Source organism: Halichoeres trimaculatus, unplaced genomic scaffold (genome assembly GCF_033239565.1).
Source record: "Halichoeres trimaculatus isolate MK-OKI-2021-1 unplaced genomic scaffold, fHalTri1.1 fHalTri1_scaffold_8, whole genome shotgun sequence".
Taxonomy (NCBI): Eukaryota; Metazoa; Chordata; class Actinopteri; order Labriformes; family Labridae; genus Halichoeres; species Halichoeres trimaculatus.
The window spans coordinates 3,857,097-3,877,612 of record NW_027437186.1 but is presented as its reverse complement, the minus strand read 5'-3'; the positions used below and the strand labels follow the sequence as shown (position 1 = coordinate 3,877,612).

Below are 20,516 nucleotides of genomic sequence, written 5' to 3'. Positions count from 1 at the left end.
AGCTCCCACTGTTAAGCGCCTGATAACATGATTACCAAAAAAATATACAAGTTGGAGGCAGTTTTTCAGGGTTTGAGTCACAAACTTCTGTCAAAAGTTTTGTAACTTTTTAAATGTGAGGACCTTTATCCGATGGAGCTCACTTAAGCTCACACTGCACCGGTCTTACTGGCAACACTCACAGTAGAGCAGGGGAGGACGGGAGGGGCGGAGTGAGTGAGAGGAGCACATGTAGAAAGACAAACTGAAACTTCACTATGATTACAGATACGAGGTGCTGTAGGGAAAATATTCAGACCTCCTACTTACTGATCAAAGTTATATGTAAATAGTTCTCTTTGAAAATAATGTAAACATATTTCAACCAAAGTGAATGAAGTAAAAAAAAACAGAGTTGTCTGTTCACGCTTTCATAAAAATGGTGACTATGGGGACTAAAGGGTTAAATGAAAGTCACCAGTTGAATTCAGTGCTGCACTGGGATTATTCCTTTTGTCACCACAAACAGTGAAATTCCTGAAGCATCTACACTTTGTTCTCTTCCCACTTCATGGCAGGAAGGAAGCTAAACCCACAGTCGTGTCAGTTCAGTGCGTAGCTTTCTGATTCAAGCTGTGCTTGAGTGAGATGACAGAGCGGACGGCGTTTACTTTGTGAAAATGTTCCCTTGAGTTTGGCTTTCTGGGTGAAAGGAAAAAGAACATCACAGTGAAGTGTAAACTGTGTCTGGGGGACAAGAGCTTGTCAGCTGCTAAGAAGTCTACTTCAAATATGAAGAAGCATCTGCAGGCTGAATATAGCTCCACTACGCTGGTGGAGAGGAAACACTGAGGAGGAGGAGGAGGAGGGGGAGGAGGAGGGGGAGGAGGAAGGCGCTGGTGGTGCTACAGCTCTGAAACAGCTCAAGCTTTCAGTTTGGGTCAGGGTGGAGAGGACAAAAGACTGTACAAAGAAGCTGCTCGCCATCAAGTGGCTGTACTCTCCAAGCTGGTGAAGCAGGAGACGTTCTGCTTGTACAGCAGACCTCTGCCTGTGTATTTAGGTATAAGGATGCATTTTATTTTCCCTGAGGTACCAATATTTCCTACAAAGAAGATTATACACAACACTTTTATGGAGCTTCATCAGGGCCAAAGGTTTTGTTGATTAAAAAAAAAAATCATTTGTAAGAAAAAAAAAAAAAAAAAAGAAACCAAATATTATGACATTGATCCTTGATGAAATAAATAAATAAATAAATAAATAAATAAATAAATAAATAAATAAATAAATAAATAAGCATAAACAATATTTCTTTTCAATTCAAAAAATAAATTTAATTTCGGCTTTTTAATTTTTTTTTAAATAAATGATTTACTTTAAGTTTTTACTCTGAAATTTATTTTAACATATGAAATGTTTTTTTGTTTGTTTTTTTTAGGTGAGATTTTCTTTCAGTTTCAGTTTTTTGTGCATTTCAATCTTCTTTTGAATCTAAAGAACAGAAAACCTTATCTGAAAAAAATCAACACTTTGAATGTAAAAATATATCTAAGAGTACTGAAAATAAATTATTTGTTCAAAAAAAAATAAAGAGCTTAATCAAAACTATTTTATTATTGAAAAATAATTTCTTGTGTTTTTTTGTTTTGGTTCAGTGTTTTATTTTTTCTAAAATTCAGGAATAAACTTTTAATTTCTGGTTTCATTTTTTTTTTTTTTTAACTTTTTTTTTCTTCTCAAATTTACAAAAGTTTTGGCCCTGATTTAGCTCCCTACACTCTTTAGTGATGATATTAATCTTCAATCTAACAATTTTCCTGATTTTTTAAATGAGTGACATTCATTCCTCTGGCTGGACTCAGACTGTGCGGTGTAACAGGCCTTTTAAGACCACAGCTCCACGTGTATTTGCCTGATAGGGCTTTGACTAGTACTCCAGTAAATGGACTGGACCTGACTGAATAAGTGTACCCTTGTCCATCATTCAGTCAGAGAAGATGACATTATGAGTCTGAACAATGTAAGAGGAGAGAAGACAAGCCCCATTAGGTGCTCAGCTTGTTACAATAGCACACGGCCATCTATCAAAACCCGGACCTGCTGTCACCGGGCCTGCTAAAGCAGCAACCATAATGAAGTGCAGCACGGCTCTCAGATCAAGAGGTCTGTGAAACAGAGAAGTGACAGAGTGACAAAAGAGAGAGGAATAAAAGAAAGACAGGCCAAGAGAATAAACGAGCAGCAATAAAAAGAAAATAGAGACGGAGAGAGAAAGAGAAGTCCAGATACTGTAGTTCCTGATGAACACCCCCAGCTCTGGCTGCTTCATTCATCACACACATACACACACACACACATTTTCTCCCCCTCATAGAGCCCTCTTCATCACAGTACAGTAAACACACTGATATCTGCATTTTAATGTGACAAACACTCAGGAGTGATGTAAGTGTGTGCGCGTGAATGAACAACTTGTGTAAAAGCATTAAACAATGCCCAAGTGCAGCTGAAGGTCAGCTCATCCCTGCTCAGCTCAGCCAGGTTCATCTGTGTCTCCCTCACATGTTTGTGTGTCTGCACAGTCACATGACCATGGATTCCAATAGAGAGACGAGGACACAACACAAGACAGTGTAACACATGAAGCTGTTATCTTAACCTGGAGTTACTTTACAAAACATCCACAGCAAAACCACAACTGCTGGATAAAGAAACAAAACTGTCATTTAAAGACCAGGGCCCCTATGCATGTCCAGCCATTAACAAGGAAACAGACTGTTTGGACCAACAGCAAAAAAAAAGGTGAGTAGCCTCATGCTTGACGCCTCAAATACAACAGATACATCTGCAGTGCAACTCTGTTGTGCTGGGTCTTGACTGTGTTCATCAACTCACACCAGCTGCATGTTAGTCCACCAAGCAGCATGACTGACAGACAGCTGGAGTCACAGACAGAGGAGCTCTGCTCTTCCCACTCCATTGAGAGGTCTCTCTATTCTTGTTGGGCTGTAAAACCTCAAACCTGTTCACTCGTGGTCTGGCTCTGCTCATTATATCTGTTTGTCATCGTAGTAGAGCTCAATATAAACTGATTTTGACACAATTTGTTTTATTTTGAAAGTCACTGGTTGTTTAATGTAGTTTCCGGTCACAACTTCCTGTCCCGCTTGATCTTCCCTTCGCTGAATTTATGCGTCACAACTAGGATGGCTGCATGTTAGCTGCAATACGATGGACCAGCCAGTATCAGTATCCAGTGTAAGTTGACAAACTGACTTGAATGAAACCTGTCTGATCCATTTGCTGTGACGAAGCAGAGACATGCTGCGGGCGCATCTGGTGTACTTCAGCTATGAGTCAGGTGAATGGTCCAAAAGTGGTTTAAATCTAATGGAGGCAGAGCCCGCCATTGCAGGCACTAAAAGCAGAATCACTGTATCTGCTTATGTGTTAGTGTTCAATGCAAAATATGGAAAGGGTAGATATGAAGGGATCGAAATTAGGGATGATCGTTACCACTTTTTATGCAGACTGATACCAGTATGAGTACTCCTTCTTGAGTACTCACCGATACCGAGTACAGATACTACTGGTACTTTTGATACATAAAATTTCAATTCACAGTGACAGATCATTATTCAACACAAACAACTCTCTCTGAGATTAGAACTTTTTTGATCAATATTAAAGAAATAATGTTAAAAGTGCACAATAAAACTAAGAACTGTCAGAGTTTAAGTATTTCTAAAGTAAACTAAAGTGCAAAGTAAAAAAGTTTAACTGTTAACTCCTCCTGGTTCATTCCTATTGTCTGAAAAGGACCTGGCGCACATTTGCAGTGGTGTTAAACCGCAGCAATTAGCAGCATCTAGTGGCGAGGAGGACTTGCTAGATATAATATTTTTTTGCCTAGAGTATCTGCTGCTGGTATCTGCAGCCTTCACGAGTACTGATACCTTGAAAAAAGGCTGGTATCGGCCCGATACCGATACCTGGTAATGGTATCTGGCCATCTAATCGAAATAATCCTTTGGAAAAGTTTGATGATGTGGACTCAGGAGACATTTTTGGATGAACAGATGAGATAAGGGAGGCAATCGTAGTCCCACACCTGTAAGGCTTTCTGCTGTCAGTTTTACAAGTTTGATTTGCTCTTCACTTTTATGCCTCTGGGTTGGGCTTGGGTACCAGATTAGGTACTTTTTAGGTACTGACCATATTCCAACTATAGTACTGAGTACTAGTTCTCATAAAATCAAACGGTACCGTGTTTTGATACCTGAATGCATCCTTGTGACTGTGAGGGGGTGTAAGAGTAAGCAATTGTCCATATTGGATATGAAATGCAAGTTTTATATGGAGAAATAAATATGTTACATGGAAAAACGTTGAGAAATTAATATTTATTAGCTCATGAACACACACAAACGTACCGAAAATTAGTACTGTTACTCAATGGTACCGATTGCCAGGTACTCTGCATCGGTACCGTATCATATGAAAGGCACCCATCCTTAGTCCTGGTCCTGTCAAAATGTGTGCGGTGAAATGCTGGAGTTCATCCAACAGCTGCTAATAGAGTTACCGTACAATACCAAATAGTAGCCGGGGCGTTTATTTGTTTCAATCACTGAGCAGACCAGGCGTTTATTTGGGACCGAGCGACTATTTGGGACAGGCGTTTAATTCCTCTCCCAGAAAATAACGTTCAGTGGAAGTGGTCACGTCTTCTTCTTTGACTCTTCAAAGCCTCCTCATCTTTACGTTGTTATTGCATAATTCGTCCTGGCAGACTACCTGCATTTGTTTATATCTGGCACGCCACGCGTGGACTGATACACTAAGCGGCGAGTGCCTCATACCCAAGTGTGGCTCTGCAGCGGAGGTAGCTCTGTTACATGACACGATGAGAACTAGAGCCTTATTTAGCGGTGTTTTTGTGTGAAAATAACACACTGAAAATTCTCTAAATAAAGCGTGAATGCAGACCCATATTAGATTTTTTCGGTGGGAGTCCGTTTATTTGTGTTTTGGGTCAAGTAAAATATGGCCCCGTCTGAGTGCAGACTCAGACGGGGCAGACGAGCAGACGAGCAGGGAGGGGGTGTTCGTTGCGGGCGCTCTGGGCTTCTGCTCCACAAAAAACACTGCTGTAGGGTCATGTGTGTGCCGAATCGATTACGTCTATCCGAACAGATCACAGATCTATCGTGATCCATTGCACCACTACTAATAAGGTACAGTCTGATTATGTTTCATTTACAAAAATCAGTTTTCAAGAGTCAACTGTCAGTTGTGAGCTCAGCGTTTGCATGTGTGTTCTGTAACTACGACCGTGGAATGAAAAAAAAAAACAAAGAAATTGACTGCGGCTCGTAGGCTGCGCCGAGTAACTTACCATACCCTCGGCGTTTATTTGGAACAGGCGTCTATTTTTCTAAACATGCTGCTACACCCGGCGTTTATTTGGATCCCGGCGTTTAATTGGAACTCGGCGTTTATTTGGTATTTTATGGTATTCATGGAGGTACTGGGGCATTGCTGTGGTGCCTGTTTGACAAAGCTGCTTTCATATTGCTTATTTTAGAGATTGCCCACAGTGCACTCAGAAACTCCACACACATTTGCACTGTTCAAGCACTTCATCTAAACTTTCCCTCTCTCTTTGTTCTCTTATTGTCTGGCTGATAACAGCTGTTTGTGCATTATTGTAATAAAATGTCCATTTCTTCTGCTGAAAATTGTTTTCCTTGATCATCTCACAGTCACACCGTCACCTCTCGCCAAGTTTATTGCTGTTTATGGCAGAGCCTTTGTAGCAAGTCTGAGCTTAATTTCTTTCTAACTGCATTAAGAGTGCTCCACAGTACACGTACACCACAGGTTACTGTCATTAACTGAGCAACAATGAGGCAGACAATGTGGAGCTGAAACAAACAAATGAGTCAACAAACATCAGAGCCACGTTTTGACGGGCCCTGTGAACCTACAGAAGACACAGGACAGAGTAAGTAAGGCTGCATAAGGAAAGAAAGCCCTGGCATCTGAGAGGCTGCAAAGGGCACAAAGTTACAGTCAGGAGGGAAATAATAAAATAACACTAAAAATGGAAGAAGAAGGGGAAAGATGAGTGTGTAGAGACCACTAGATGGAGAGGATGTCTGAGAAACAGAGTACAGAGGAAGAGGCAGAGAGTGGCCTGTGTCTGTCTCAGGCTGGAGGGGGGCTCACTGTCATACCAGCTGACCCAGATGCAGTTCAATTACACTCAGCTCTGTGTGTGTGTGTTTATGTGTGTATGTGTGTGTGTTTGGTAGAAAGACACCAATAGTGTCCTCGTGTTCTCACAGATCACAGATGTCTTTGGCATAGATAGTGTGCAGGCTCCGCCCCCTTGCAGGGATATTAGCACATGCACACTTGCTAATGATGCTTAACCCCTGTTCACTGTAGATGACAGCTGATGATGATACACCATCAGTGGGACACACAGTGTTAGTCATAAATAGTTTTGTAGCACGATACCTGAAGAGGAGCAGAGAACCAAGCTGAGCAACATGTGTCTACAGTAAATGTTGTTTAACAGATGAAATAACACACCTCCTCTTTGATCTGTGTTTCATATCATCTCTCTGATATACCTGTAATTTCAATCTAATGTGGCTGTTGAGTATGAACTCATTCAAGCAGTTCCTGTTAGAAAAGGGAAACTCCAACTAGAGCTGGGTTATATATCAAATATACTTGGTGTATCGCGGGTTTTGCACATGAGATGTATACAATGACTATATCACAACTATCGAGTACAAATAGTCATTAATATTTTTAGACTTCGTATCGAATACTCATCCTTGGTTCACTCGTTTCACTCTCTTGTGCTCAGTTTGTGCTCCTCTCACAGCGAGCATACTACTCTCATAAAGGGTTATCAATGGATACTCTAACATTTAATCCAAAGAAAACACAAAAAAATTAGCATTGACCAGCCAAATCCTGGCTACGGCACCTTTAAGTGTCGATTTTGGTGCCCCCATGTGGGCAAAATGGTTTGTTTTATTTTCTCAGTTATTTGTCCTGGGCAATCCTGGTACTGTTTTTTTCTTTAATTTCAAATATATCACTGGGGAAATTAAGTAGTGAAAGTCTCATAGGAAGCTTCCTCATGCTGTGAGTTGCCTTGTCTGACACCCACCCCTGTAGTGTACCCCCCTGCAGGGGTTAAAGATACCCACAAATGACTCCACAGTAACCCTAAGTCTCGTCACTCCTGGAGCTCACAAAGATGCATCAATATCCATTCCTGTCAAATTCCTTTCTGTTTCATAGCCCACTAAAAACTGCCTCCCGTGGCTTTAAAGGGTTTGACTTCACAGCAAACCCTTCTTTCTCTACCTCAAGAGTTCTGTCTGCAGTCTCTCAACCGATATTCCACAAAATTTTCAGGTTTTTGTAAAACAGCTCCAGCTCATAATTTCAGTTTATGCCCCTTCACATTGATCCTGATACACCTACGACCCTGATACACTGGCATGTAAACTGTATGATTTAAAGATGGAGTCCTGCGCTGTTTTGTAGTCTTGTTGTCTTATCTACACCTCTGTCTCAAACACTTCATTTTAGCAGCTGTCTCTTTCTTTAAGGCTTCCCACTCCACAAATTCCCTATCCTCTGATTGGCCAGCCATCTGGAGGCCTGTTTGAGTGAAGCTACTTCAGGGCAAACTTTAGCATTTATGTCTGGTAAGATCTTGGACTATTTATAGAACAAAGCATTTTGATCACATATAGATTCAGGGATTTATACCACATATGAATACGACCAAGTTTAAAATATGGGAAAGCACAATTCTCCATCCTTTTTCATGTTTTTTAGTTTAACTAAGCTATTTCTTGGCTTTTGCCGTCACAGTTATCAACAATTTAGAAATCATTTCCACAAGCCTTATAATAAAAAAAAAATCTGAACTGAATGTAATTAGAATTAACCTTTAAAATTAGTTTCTGCTGAGAGGAAATTAATTTTATCTGCTGATGCAGCCACTGGAAAATGATTTTCTTTGAACAGCAGCTCAGTGTCTCAGTGGTGTGTAAACTCCTTGGTCTGAACTTTCTACAGAGCTAGTTGCAGCTTGACATTTGACAACAGTGTGTGAAAATGGCTGCTGAAAGTGTTGCCCTCTCCTCTTGGTGAAACACACAGACATACTGGTGCAGAAGGCTACACAAACTCAACAGGTGCCATATGGAACTCATTCAGAGCTGTGATGAGGGAGTCTGTCATGTGATCTTCAACTTTCCAATGATGTGATCTTAAAAGCAGGGTCTGCAGGATCTTCTTAAAAAATGAAATGCCAATTTTTACAGGCATAATCCTGCTCAATCACCTCTTATGGGCCTCTATACATGTGTGTCAGTGTCTGTGTGTGTGTCTGCGTCTGCCTTAACCCCCTCCTCTACCTGGCTGTTGATGTTTTGGTTGTGTTGGGATGTTTCTGGGCGTAGAGTAAGTGTGGTTACATTCAGGGCTGAACAATTAATCAAATTTAAACCAACATCGCAATGTAATAGAATGCAATTTTCAAATCGCAAAGGCTACAATTTAAATAACAAAAAAATGAATAAATAAAGTGCATTAACTGTAGTTTGTGTTTTGTTGCTGATGAGAGATCAGTATGATTTATATACAATTAATATTTTAATTTATGTCCACACACTGTTTCTTTTTCATTTTATAAAAACGTGCATTCCACATGTTGACATAATTCAGTGGTTGAGCCAGATATTTGGTCTTATTAACATTTCTACTATATTTTATGTAAGATCCATAGACGAGAGGATTCATATTTATTTTTCATTTTATTGTTCATAATAGGCCTGCTGTTCTGCAGTGCTTTGTTCCTTTCTCTGATTTTATTTAAGGTAATAATTGATAGTTTTATTACAGGTCTATAAGGCCTGACATTAAATCATTCAGTCAATATTCTACTGTGATTTTAATAGTTAAATAAAGGTATATGTTATTTGTAAACATGACATGTAGGCCTAGCAAACGGGAAAAAATTGTTTGTATTTTACACTATCCTTTGTTGTGTTGGTCAAACTATAGAACGGTTTATTGCTTGTGTTAAGTGAATAATGTAGAAGATAAACATAACCCCCCAAATAATCACATGCTAAATAGCAATCGCGATATTGGTCAAAAAAATCGCAATAAGATTATTTTCCAAAATCGTTCAGCCCTAGTTACATCAGCCAATCATAGCGCACCCAGTGACTTTGCATGTTGATGATAGGGAGCAAAAGAAGCTCTTCAGAGTGGCTACAGTAGTGGACGTAGCACAAAGGAAGACAAACACAACCAAAGTGAAACAAAACAACAAAAAATATAAAGCTTTTTCCTAAATGAGGATGAAGCTTGGCTCCACTTTCGCTTGCTTCTGGGTACTTGAAGAGCAGAACAGTAGGAAGAGCAACGCAAGCTAGCTTTCTGGTAACCAGGTATGTGTCAGATACCTGTGATTAGCTTGTGCTAGCATGCCAAGTCAGGTGCACAGCTCTCAAGTCTCTCCCAATTAGAGTTGCAATGCTACAGGTGGTTGCTGGGCTTAGTGAGTGTGTTCATGTAGTCATGGTCCGAGGCTGTAGGTGTGTGCTGCCGCTAGCACTGAGCCAAGGAGGAGGAGCCCAGTTTGAATGTTGTGTTTGCTAACAAGTAATGAAAAGTCCTGCCAACCCCACCCTTAAAAAAGCTGTTTGTCCTGATCCTGGACTGTTCCTGATCTCTTACAGACCCATAATCCATCATTATAAGCCTGTAGTCTTATGAATGCATAAATGAATACATTTTCCTCTAATTGGACCAGACTGGCATTAGGATCCACATTCATTCATGTCAAACTGATCCTTATCTGGTCAGGTTTTCAGTGTTATGTAACATCAACTCCTGAAGTCACGGATGTATATTGATTTAATCTGTTATTAAATGATTTTAGTCTTCAACCTGCGGACGGCTTCGAAAGCAAAGGTTCTTCTTTCACAGAGACAGACTGATCCCAATCCCATGGTCTGCTTCACCTCTCTTCATCCTCCTCCCCCTCCTTTCTGTTTCCTGCCTTGTCTTTTTCCCAGCCTGCCACGCCTGACTCCCCACAGTGTACCTCCTCTACCTCTCCACCCTTCTTCTTCTACTCCTTCCTACACTGCCACTGCTGTCCTCACTTACTCCCACTTTTCCTCCTTACATCACCTGTCCACCACTATCTCCATCCTCCTCCTCCTCCTCCTCCTCCTCCTCCCCTCCTCCCTGTTTCCCTTCACTCTTGCCTCTCCTCCTTTTTGTTAAAAGCACCACTGTGTCCTGTGACTTTGTCAGAGTTAAGTGCTCCGTCAGTGTTGCCCCCACCCCGTCCTCTCTCTGCTAACGTGAGAAGGAAAGGAAACCCGCTGATGAGAGCTTTATGTTATGTAAAGAGATGATCTGGGGGGTAATGGTGTATAGCAGATATACACAGCAGCAGCCATTAGTGGCCTCTCTATAGCATGACCATTTGTCTGCCTGATGCTCCTGTCTTTTAGCTCCATCACAGATGGAGCTCAGTGCTTTAAAGCTCCACATGAAGCAACATGTGTTTACTTACATTACACATAATCCTCCTTCCTGTGGGCTGCTGTTCGGTCACGCTTCCTCTTTGTTTTCAGGAGTGGGATGGATAAATAGATTAATGACTGGATGAATGGATGAATGGAGGGGCTGGTTGATTGAGAGAATGGATGGAAGGTTTGATGGAAGACTGGATTGAAAAAAGATGGATGATTGTAGAAATAGGGATGGGTACCGAATTAGATACTTTTATAGGTACCGACCAAATTCTGTCAAAAGTACCAGATACCGATTCATGGAAAATCAAAAGGTACCAAGTTTAGGTACCTAAATGCATCCTTGTGACTTTGAGGGACTGGAAGAGTAGGTAATTTTCCATGCTGGCCATGAACACAGCACTGCAAGGTTATAAGAAGAATAAATAAATAAAATGACATTGAAGAATAAATATGTGAAGTTAAAGTTTGAGATTTTATTACTACTAACTTTTATTAAATTGACATTTTTTACCACATGAACACAAAAAGTACTGGAAATTGGTACCGTTGAGCACCGATACCGATTGCCAGGTACCAGCCATTGGTACCGTATCTGTTCAATTGTGAAAGGTGCCCATCCCTATGTATAAACTCAAGGATGGAGTGATGGATGATTAGACTTGATGGATGGAAGACTGATAAATAAGTTGATTTATACTTGGAAAAATTAGTAAATGATGGGTGGATAGATGAATGGATGCAAGGGTGGATGGATGGACGGATGAATAGATGGATGAAGCTGGGCTTTAGGGGTCCGCAAATCACTGTCTTTTTCAGGGCAGCAAAGCCAAGGGACTGCACACACCCTTACGCATGTGTGCGTGCGTGTGTGTGTGTGTGTGTGTGTGTGTGTGTGTGTGTGTGTGTGTGTGTGGACCTCAGTAGCTAGGTGTGGCCTGATTAACACCAACATGAAAGAGGGCCTGAGTCTCTCGTGTAAAAGCTGTTAATTAGCACCTTGTTCAGAACACATTCCTCTGTCTCAGGGTCAACGCCAACAAGACCGTGTCATGGTAACATCAACATCATGGTAACACCCATGGAGCTGAAAGTATTTGACTGCTACAGGGATAAGGTGGTGAGGCCTTCAACCAAACAGATGAGTTCTTTAATCACACTGATAGTTGGTAATCAAATATGACCTCATTTCAGCTCCTGGGGTAAGGCTTAGCTGCTTTAAAGTGCAGTCTGCAGATGCCTGGCACCAATATTTTGCATTTTGAGGCATATCGGCATCACCCTTTTTAAATCTGGCGGCCAATAAGAAATGAGCTACAACACTGTGTTTTTTTGACTCCAATACAGCTGCACCTCTCTGTCTGCAGTTACTACTCTGTCTCTAGCATTGCCCCACCCACAGTTCCATCTGATTGGTGACACGCAGAGACATTTTTGGAAAGCTTTATTTAATGTAGAAAACTTTAGGAAGCTTTTTATTGTTTTAAGTTGTCATTTGACCTTATGGGCCACACTGCTAAGCCTTGGAGCTGTTTAATGAATATATGCTTGAAGGCGTTTAAACAAAGCTAAGTGTTGGAGTTTGTATTATCCCAAATTTTGATGCCAATATTTTCACTTTCTGCAAATGAATATTGGCCCCAAATATCGGTTATTTGCTTCCTTGACTTCTGATAATCAGTATCTGTATCAGCCCTAAAAAAACATATATCTGTCTATCTGTAGTTTTACCGCTTTCTGATGTTTCCTTACTAAAATGAAAGCTATGCTAGAATAAAAAATGAACCCTTTTTCTGGAGTTGACAGACTGTTGCTTGAGGCAGGACACCCAAACCTTAAAGCTATGGTCTACAATTTGAAGCTAGGTAATTATTATCAACAGTGTTTTGAAGCTGTTATGGTTTGATGGTCCGATCTACGCAATATAAAAACCAAAAAGAACAGAAAAAATCCATTCAGTACAGCAGCTGCAAAACGGCTTGATAATTGACCAATCTGAACCACTGTTTCCCTCATTTCAGATTTGTGCATTAGTCCATCCAATCCCCTGTCTCCCCTGCTCCACACCGTACTGTCCATGGTCCCACCTCGTCCTTCCCCACTACCCCTCTCACGTCAGCTAGCTGCTCAGCTACCAATGCATTCATGAAGCCAGAGAAGACCGTAACCAGGAAGCTGTTACTGTTACCCTCCACAGGGAAGGGAAGAAAAGAAAAAAGTTTTAAGGAAAAGGCTGAACCAAGGAGGAATTATGAGCGATACAGGTGCCAACAGAGACTGAATATTGGAGAAATGTAGGACCGGTGGAAAAAGCTGCAGAGGGGTTTGGGACTGAAGACTGACGCCGAGACAGCTGAGTTTCTGTTGAACAGGTAATGACTTTGTTTACCACGGTGGGAGATGTCAGCTGAATAACTCTGGTTAGTCTGTGCCTGTACATTTTCTACCGGCCGGCTTCTTGCTCTGTCGGAGGGGGCATGTCGTTAGGAGGCGAAGAAGGGCGATACGAGCTGGGGGGCGGGATCTTGGAACCCGGAGGGGAGGGGTGAGTGAGGCTGCATTTTTCAAATGTGTCTCATCAGCCAAACTGGGTTTCAGATCGTAGACCATAGCTTTAATAAATGATCTGGCAGACACCACCTGGCTCTTCAGAGGAAGACGGCAGGAGTTGACTGAGTACTTGAACATGTCCCCCAAGAATCTTCATCACTTATATAAACTGGAATTCTATTTTAACAAAAATAAAGCTTGAAGGGAAATAAAACTAAGAGTCATTATGCGCCATCCTGCAGGGAAAGAGTCATAAAAACAAAAGTAGAAGCAGAAAACACAAAATAAGTCAACAGCACATGTGCCACATGAGGTTCAAAAGCTGCAGTTTTGCTTTAAGTCAAGCTCAAGCATGTTAGATACCAGCAAGTGGGACGACGTGAGTAGAAATAGCCTAACAGCCCATAATAATACCAGAGGGGGAGACCATCACAACATCTGCACCAACTACCTGTGCATCCACTATCAATACTTCAGGATAATCAGTATCAGTGGAAAGCAGAACAAACAGATCCATTCAGACTCCTACTCTACTCTTCAATAATTTCCAAACACCCAATCTACTGAGCCTCCATTTGAGAAAATAAACGATCATCTTTAAACCTCAGTAATCCGTGCTTTTTAGAAGTTACCATCACACCTTTCCCTCTGTTTATCGAGCCACAGTCCTTTAAACATGAACAAACGTGTTTGGATTCAATAATCCTTTTTGATCCCCTTGTCCTTCGATAAAAACTCTCTCTGTTACCTCCACAGCCATCATCCTATATGTCAGTTCCCTGCTCTCTGACAATATAGACCTCTACATGGGACTAATTATAGTAAGTACCATGTTAAAGAGGTCTTACATCACGCTGTGACGTCAGCTGACAGACGTCTTACTGGTCGCAGCTCTCCAGCAGAACAAGCAGGTTTATCAGTTGTCATAGAGACATCACAGCTCACTCGGTTCATAGTGTGCCATGTGATTAAAGATCTGAAAAAAGCCATCTGGAGCCTTTCTGTATCTTGAGGTGGCCCATCAGAATTTTCTTATGTGTCTATGTGTATATGAAGAAACAAAGTTTAAAAATGACCCAAAATGTTCAATTTTTTTAAACAGTTAAACAATCCTGACAGCTGCTGAATGACCTTTTTTTGACTCCTTTGAGAGTTTTGTATGATATTACAGCTCACGGTGAACCCTTTCTACAGTATCATACATCACATACATCACATAAAGTTATGATCCACATGTCCCAACCTGGGCTAAAACGATTCCTCCAAAGATTCGAGTACCTTGGTTACAAATAATGGTCAAGGAATTTTTAAACTGTAAATTACTTTGAAATCTATACCTTTCTCAAAAAACAGAAAAAAACAAAAAGCCAAAAAAAAGTAGTAATTAAAAAAAAAAAGAATTCTTTGAACAAACACAACTGGCTTTTGGGGTTAATGTGGTTTCATGTCTTTAGCACCATTATTTGGAGTCATTATGGATCACACAGGTCAGTGTGAGGATTTATTGGTGTATTGATATTTTGCCCCAACCCGACTCATATGAGCTGTCTGGGATCAGTGTCAGCTAAGGTGAGGAACAACCTCAAGAGAAACAGACTTCTGGCATCCTTCCACACTGTCTCTTTATCATGAGTGACAGGTTTAACATTTAAATTTTCCACGATAGAAATTTGAGACATGGATGATAGAATTTCAATGAAATTCATTTGTTTGTGTTTTAATAGACGTATGATAAGCCAATTATAACTTAGCGGAGGAGATGGAGATATAATCGTTTAGCTCTCGCAGAGTGATTTATCAAACCTGAAACTATTAGCAGTCACTGTTTTTGCGTTCATATTTAGCACATTAGAAAGGCAGGTGCAAACTGGCACAGTGTCACACACAAATGGCTGTGGTCACTGTGTTGTGGAAGTGCAATGAAAGACGAGAAAGAGAGAATCTTTGTGTGTGTATCCACACAGTTGGACTGTCAGAAATAAAAACAGTGGAGACATATCGCCTACCCAACAGCACTATTTCTAAACTTTGAATTTTCAACTGGGGCTTTGTGTTTTTACCGGCTGCACCTGCTACATCCAGTAATAACAAAGCGAAGTAGATGTTCCTGTTTTATTTCTTAAAATTACATCTTTCATGTTCAACCTCTGACTAAAAAATAAAACAAGTCAAAAATAACCTTCTGACATCTTCACAATTCACTTATGAGTACCGGAGCATTTAAGCTTGACAAAACAGTTCTTTAATTCATATCGTGATAAATATTGACATAGACTGAAATAAAAAAAAATATCCTGATAGGATTTTTTCTGATACCCCCCAGCCCTAGTTGCAACTATGTGCAACAAATAACAATATTAAGGCTACAGCATTAACATAGACAACTAAAACTAATAACAACATAACTAAAATCGTAACAAAGCATGTCAACTTCAAACACTATTCATTATAATCACAATTTTACCAGATGTCGAAAAAATGCTCCAACTCACTTTTTGCCCTGATTTTTTTATCAGGTAGAGATAAATAATGTGATGTCATAGTTGATACAGATTTTAGGGTTTTGTTGGAAATTAAAACATGTTTCAATGTAAATCTACTGTGGAGCAGCTCTTGTTTCTCCAAACTCCAGCATGATGGTCACGACACAGAGGACTTTCCAGAGTTCCCCCTGCGTTCTCCTCATTCAACACCAGTGCAGGACTGATTGTGACATAGCTTGATTTTAAATATAGTCACAGCTCATCCAGGCTGCTTTTCTTTTTTTTTTTTTACACAATTTTAACCAGTTGCAGCTTTGCCACGAGCACTACTGTGCAACACAAATGATCAAAACCAGCACAGACTGAATCTCGTCAATGCCAAAAGGCCACTTCTGGTGCAGCACACAATCATCCTTCCTCCCTTCACATGTGTCGTTCACTTGCGTCTTAGTCCCTCCCACCAGAGATGCATGGGAGAGATGCAAGGGAATGGAGTGAGGAGAGAGGATGGAGGAGATTCGTTTTTAAAGCAATGGGACGTCCCCTCCTCCGGAGCGTCACATGAAGCGACGTGTTTCAGTGATGACGGCATCAGCTGATCACCTCTGGATCATCTGTCAGTCAGCTCTAACAGCTGTTTGTGTGTCTGCACATGTGCGCTGTAATAACTCTGATCAAACAGAAACAGTAACAGAGCTTTGTCTGTTCCTTTAACCAGTTTAACAAACACGTTACCATGAAGAAAACCTGCTCTTTGTTTCTGTGTGCTGTTTAGAAGCTCATGGATCACTTTACCAGTAAAATGTGTAATTTTTAGATTATTTATGAATTATTTAGCCTATATCTAGAGCGCATCTAATCGTGAACTCTAAAACTTATATACTTACTTACTTATACTTGTTTATTGTGTTTCAGGAAGATATCATTTATTATTGATTTGATAATGGAGAGTGATATTCAATATGGGGGCGTGTCGGTCAGTGTAAAGACTTCTGCAAAGCCTTGCCAAAGCCGTGTTTCCTTAATCATAGCTCCTCAGATCAGTCTCCTCCATCCTCTCTCCTCTCTCCTTCTAGCACAATTATCGCTTTGGGACAGTTTTCAAAATGGCGACTAGGAAAGTACTTCCAGTGCCGCGAAGGAGATAGGAAAGAGAAGGCATGAAATTAACGCATTGAGACACACCCAACCATGCGACCTCTCCTCCCTTTCTGTGGTGTCACCTCTGCTCATTGCTGTCTGACTGCCCTCTACTGGGTCTGGTAGTTTAGTTCAGTTACTTTTATTCTTTCTCCATATGTCTCTGGTCTGATTTGCATAATCTTCCCTGGGGTGAAAGGATCGTGGTGAAAATTAGGACAATAACAAATTTTGCTGGACAATACACCATCTCACAAATTATTGATGATAAACAATATTATTGTCAATAGTATTTTGGGACCAAATTAACCACTAATGTAATGATAATATGTCATAATAATACAATACACCCTTTCAAATGCAATAAACTTTTCTCAAGAGTATTTTTTACTTTTGTGATTAGAATATCAACAGCTTTCAAAGATCCTAACAAAACAAAAATAAGCAAAAAACAACAAAATTAAAATGGGCTCTCAGTCAAAAAAGGCACTTGAATTAAAATTTTAAAAACTGTATTAAAGGGCAGCATTTCTTTCTTTCTTCTTTCTTTTCTCTAGCAACTTACAGATGTTGACTGACGTGACACAGGCTCTGCATCTGCAGATACAGTTTCTTCCACAGCTGGAAAAACCAGCTGGGCATTTGAATTTGTTGTGTTGCCTTTTTTTGTTGCTGCACACTGGCTCTTTCGTGTCATTGGGCTCACCTTTCGATTGGATGCTGAAATATTTTCACACTGTGTCTGTGGCATTTCACTTAACACTTTTTTCCTCCTAATTTCTGCTATATTAACCTGCGTTGCCTCTGATGAGCTCACTCACTGCGCTGTGTGTGTTTACGCTAGCCTGATGCTAGCTGACTGACATGAGTGCTCACTCTGTTCAGCCATCTACCGAACAAACGCGCCCAGGTGCTGAGAGTGATAAACAGAGGGAACTCTCTTGTCATACAGGCTGTTTGGAGGAGAGAGATGGGGGAAACAATAAATAACAACAAATACTTGCATTGAGGCCAGTGAAATTATCAAGTTCATTTCGTTTATCGTACAATTAATTGGTTTATTGATTACCATCCCAGGCCTAATGGAAATGCAAACAAACAATCGGCCACAGGAACAATTTAGTTCCTGGGAATTATCTTCCAGGAACTTAAAGTTCCTGGACTGTTCAGTCTCAAAAGCTAATGACACAAGGCCGTCTCACTCTGCCTTTGTCATCAACTCACATCAACCCAGTGGTCTGACACTGAGCTGCACGGCAGTAATGAAAAAACAGTATCTATAACATCCCTCGGGTTGAAGAAATTTGATCAACCCAAAATCACAAAAAAAGGAAAACCTGTCAGTGGGGGGTTTCTGCACTGATGCAACATCTGTTTTGTTGACATCCTCATCCTTGCAGCTCTCTCCCAAACATCCCGTAACACTGATCTGACCATTAACAAGCCCTACTTGGCAAACATCACCAAAACATTGGCTGAGCTCCCCCTTAGTAATCATAAAAATCTGTTCAAAAGTCTGAATCAAGCTTGTGTACACTCTTTAAATCCTACAACTGACACCACATGGCTCACTGAGCTCCACTGAACGAATACTGATATCCCAGTCAGTAAGAAAATCCCTGCTAAGCCTGCCAGGCTGCGATTTCAACTCTGTTTCCAGTTAAAAGAAAGCTCCAGCTTTCAGCCTGTGTCACCACTGTTTACAGAATCAAAGAAAAATCCAGGTGTGTACCTGAAAAATCACATCCCTTTTCCAGCTCTCCTTCTGCTCACTGCAGCGGACAGGAAGAGCAGATATCTGTTCAGCAATGCATGCATGCAGAGCAGCACAGTCACCACTACCATTTCCAGGGGATTATTAGTTACAGATGTTGAGCTCCAAGAAGGCATGTTGTTGTTTTGTTCTATACAGTGATCTCCAATGTGTGTGTGTGTGAGAGAGAGTGTGTGCAGACACACTGCAAGCTGTGCTCATACAAAGAAATCAATCTGATGTAATTGAACTAATCCCAATGGAATCTATGTCATTATACATCTTTGACAGCTTGTTCAGCTGCAAGTTCACAGATCCAGTACTTAATGTACACTCAGTCACTGTACTGAGTGTTTCATTATCAGTAATCAGACCAGCCTGTCTGGACTAATATTTGCATGTTTTACATTACAATACATGCTGGACTTTTTTTTTGCTGAGATTTGTCTTCAGTTTTCTCCCACTAACTTGTGTAACCCTGAGGTCCACCAGTCTTATTTCATGTTAAGAATGTAAACCCAACAAATGCATCTTAGAAAACGCCAGTGAGGACAGGATATGCCGAATAAAAGGTGTTTCTCCAAACACCTTTACTCGTCCAAACTGCCTGTTGGTCCTGCTTTCCTCAAACTCCTTACAGCAGCTCTCCTCTCGTCAAAAACATCACAAACGTGGATTTGACGTGGGCTGAGAAACGTGTCACTGCCCCTCACCTGCTCTCTGTGCAACAGACTGGAGCCCTGCGACCAGCCCCAGCAGTACCCCCGCGAAGCACATCTGGAAGGCGAACAACTCCTTTCGCTTCCTCCGCCTTGCTTTGCTCCTCCGTCGGTTCAGCATCACTCCTCCTCCGACGGCCGTCTCCGGCATCCCTTCAACCACCACGCGGGTCATGGCGCTCTTCTCTCGGCGAGCGTTCCGGCGAAACCCCCGGTGGTGGTGCAAAGGTGTGAGAAGCTGAAGCGAGGAAGAAGAGACAGTGAGGTGTGCAGTATGAGCGCTGAAGTTACTCGACAACAGATGATATGACCAGCTCGCCGATGGAGTTGTAAAGCACAAGCACGTGAAAGGCTGTAGTTGACGGTATCCAATTTCAAAATAAAAGCCTTGATGTTAAATTCCATGAAACAAAATAACAGTAGCCTAAGCAGAAACAGGCAACGGAACATCAATAATACACGAGTAATAGCCCAACTCACAACAATAGCTCATGTAAGAATGATTGCTGCTTGGTTAGAATTAATTGTAATAAAATCTAATCTTTTCTATAGAAGTCCAAAGCAACGCCTCTTTCATTTTTTTTTCTCTGTGTAAATTTGTAGTGCGTGCAGATGCCAAGATTATCACTTGAGAAAAAAATAAAAAAATAAAACTTGTTTAGTGGCCTTCAAACGTTCAAACCTCAAATTAATAATTTCATCAAGTGGATTTCAATTTGTAATGTTTTTTTTTTTGTTGTTGTTGTTGTTGTTGTTGTTGTTGTTTTAAAAGGAAATGTAACAAATTTTTATCTGTTAGTAATAGTGTATTATCATTATAATAATAATAATAATTATTATTATTATTATTGTTATTATTATTATTATTATTTTCAATAATTGCAATAACAATGATGATGATGATTATGATAATAATAATAATAATAATAATAATAATAATAAAAATTATAATAACAATAATAATAATAATAATAATAATAATAATAATAATAATTGTCATGTTTTCATTATTGTAAATGCTATTTTCAGCTTAGGTTGAAAGCTGTATATTGTATTTGCCAATCATTCTAGGGGACGACATTCAAGGAAACATACAACAGGAGCTTACGGATTTGCAGTTAACTTGCGCTTTTATTTTGAAGGGTTATTTCCGTTGATGGAGCCATGTGAGTATCCGCGTCTTTACTTTCTGCCTAGAGTGTGAGAGGGCGGACCCTCTGGCTTATTGACCCCGGACAGGAGTGAGGTTTCTCAGTGTAGATGGATGCTGGAGGAGCGCCTCATCGCACATCCT

At 40.6% G+C, this 20,516-nt stretch overlaps 1 protein-coding gene across 1 annotated transcript in view; it reads right to left on the bottom strand.

The window, feature by feature from the left end:
• slc24a3 (solute carrier family 24 member 3) overlaps positions 1–19,527 on the bottom strand; it is a 142,647-nt gene extending 123,120 nt beyond the window's left edge. The window contains exon 1 of the mRNA XM_074676117.1: positions 19,217–19,527. Coding sequence (XP_074532218.1) covers positions 19,217–19,397 — 181 coding nt within the window. The 5' untranslated portion in view covers positions 19,398–19,527. The remainder of the gene's footprint in view (positions 1–19,216) is intronic.
• Between the last annotated feature and the right edge of the window lie 989 nt (positions 19,528–20,516).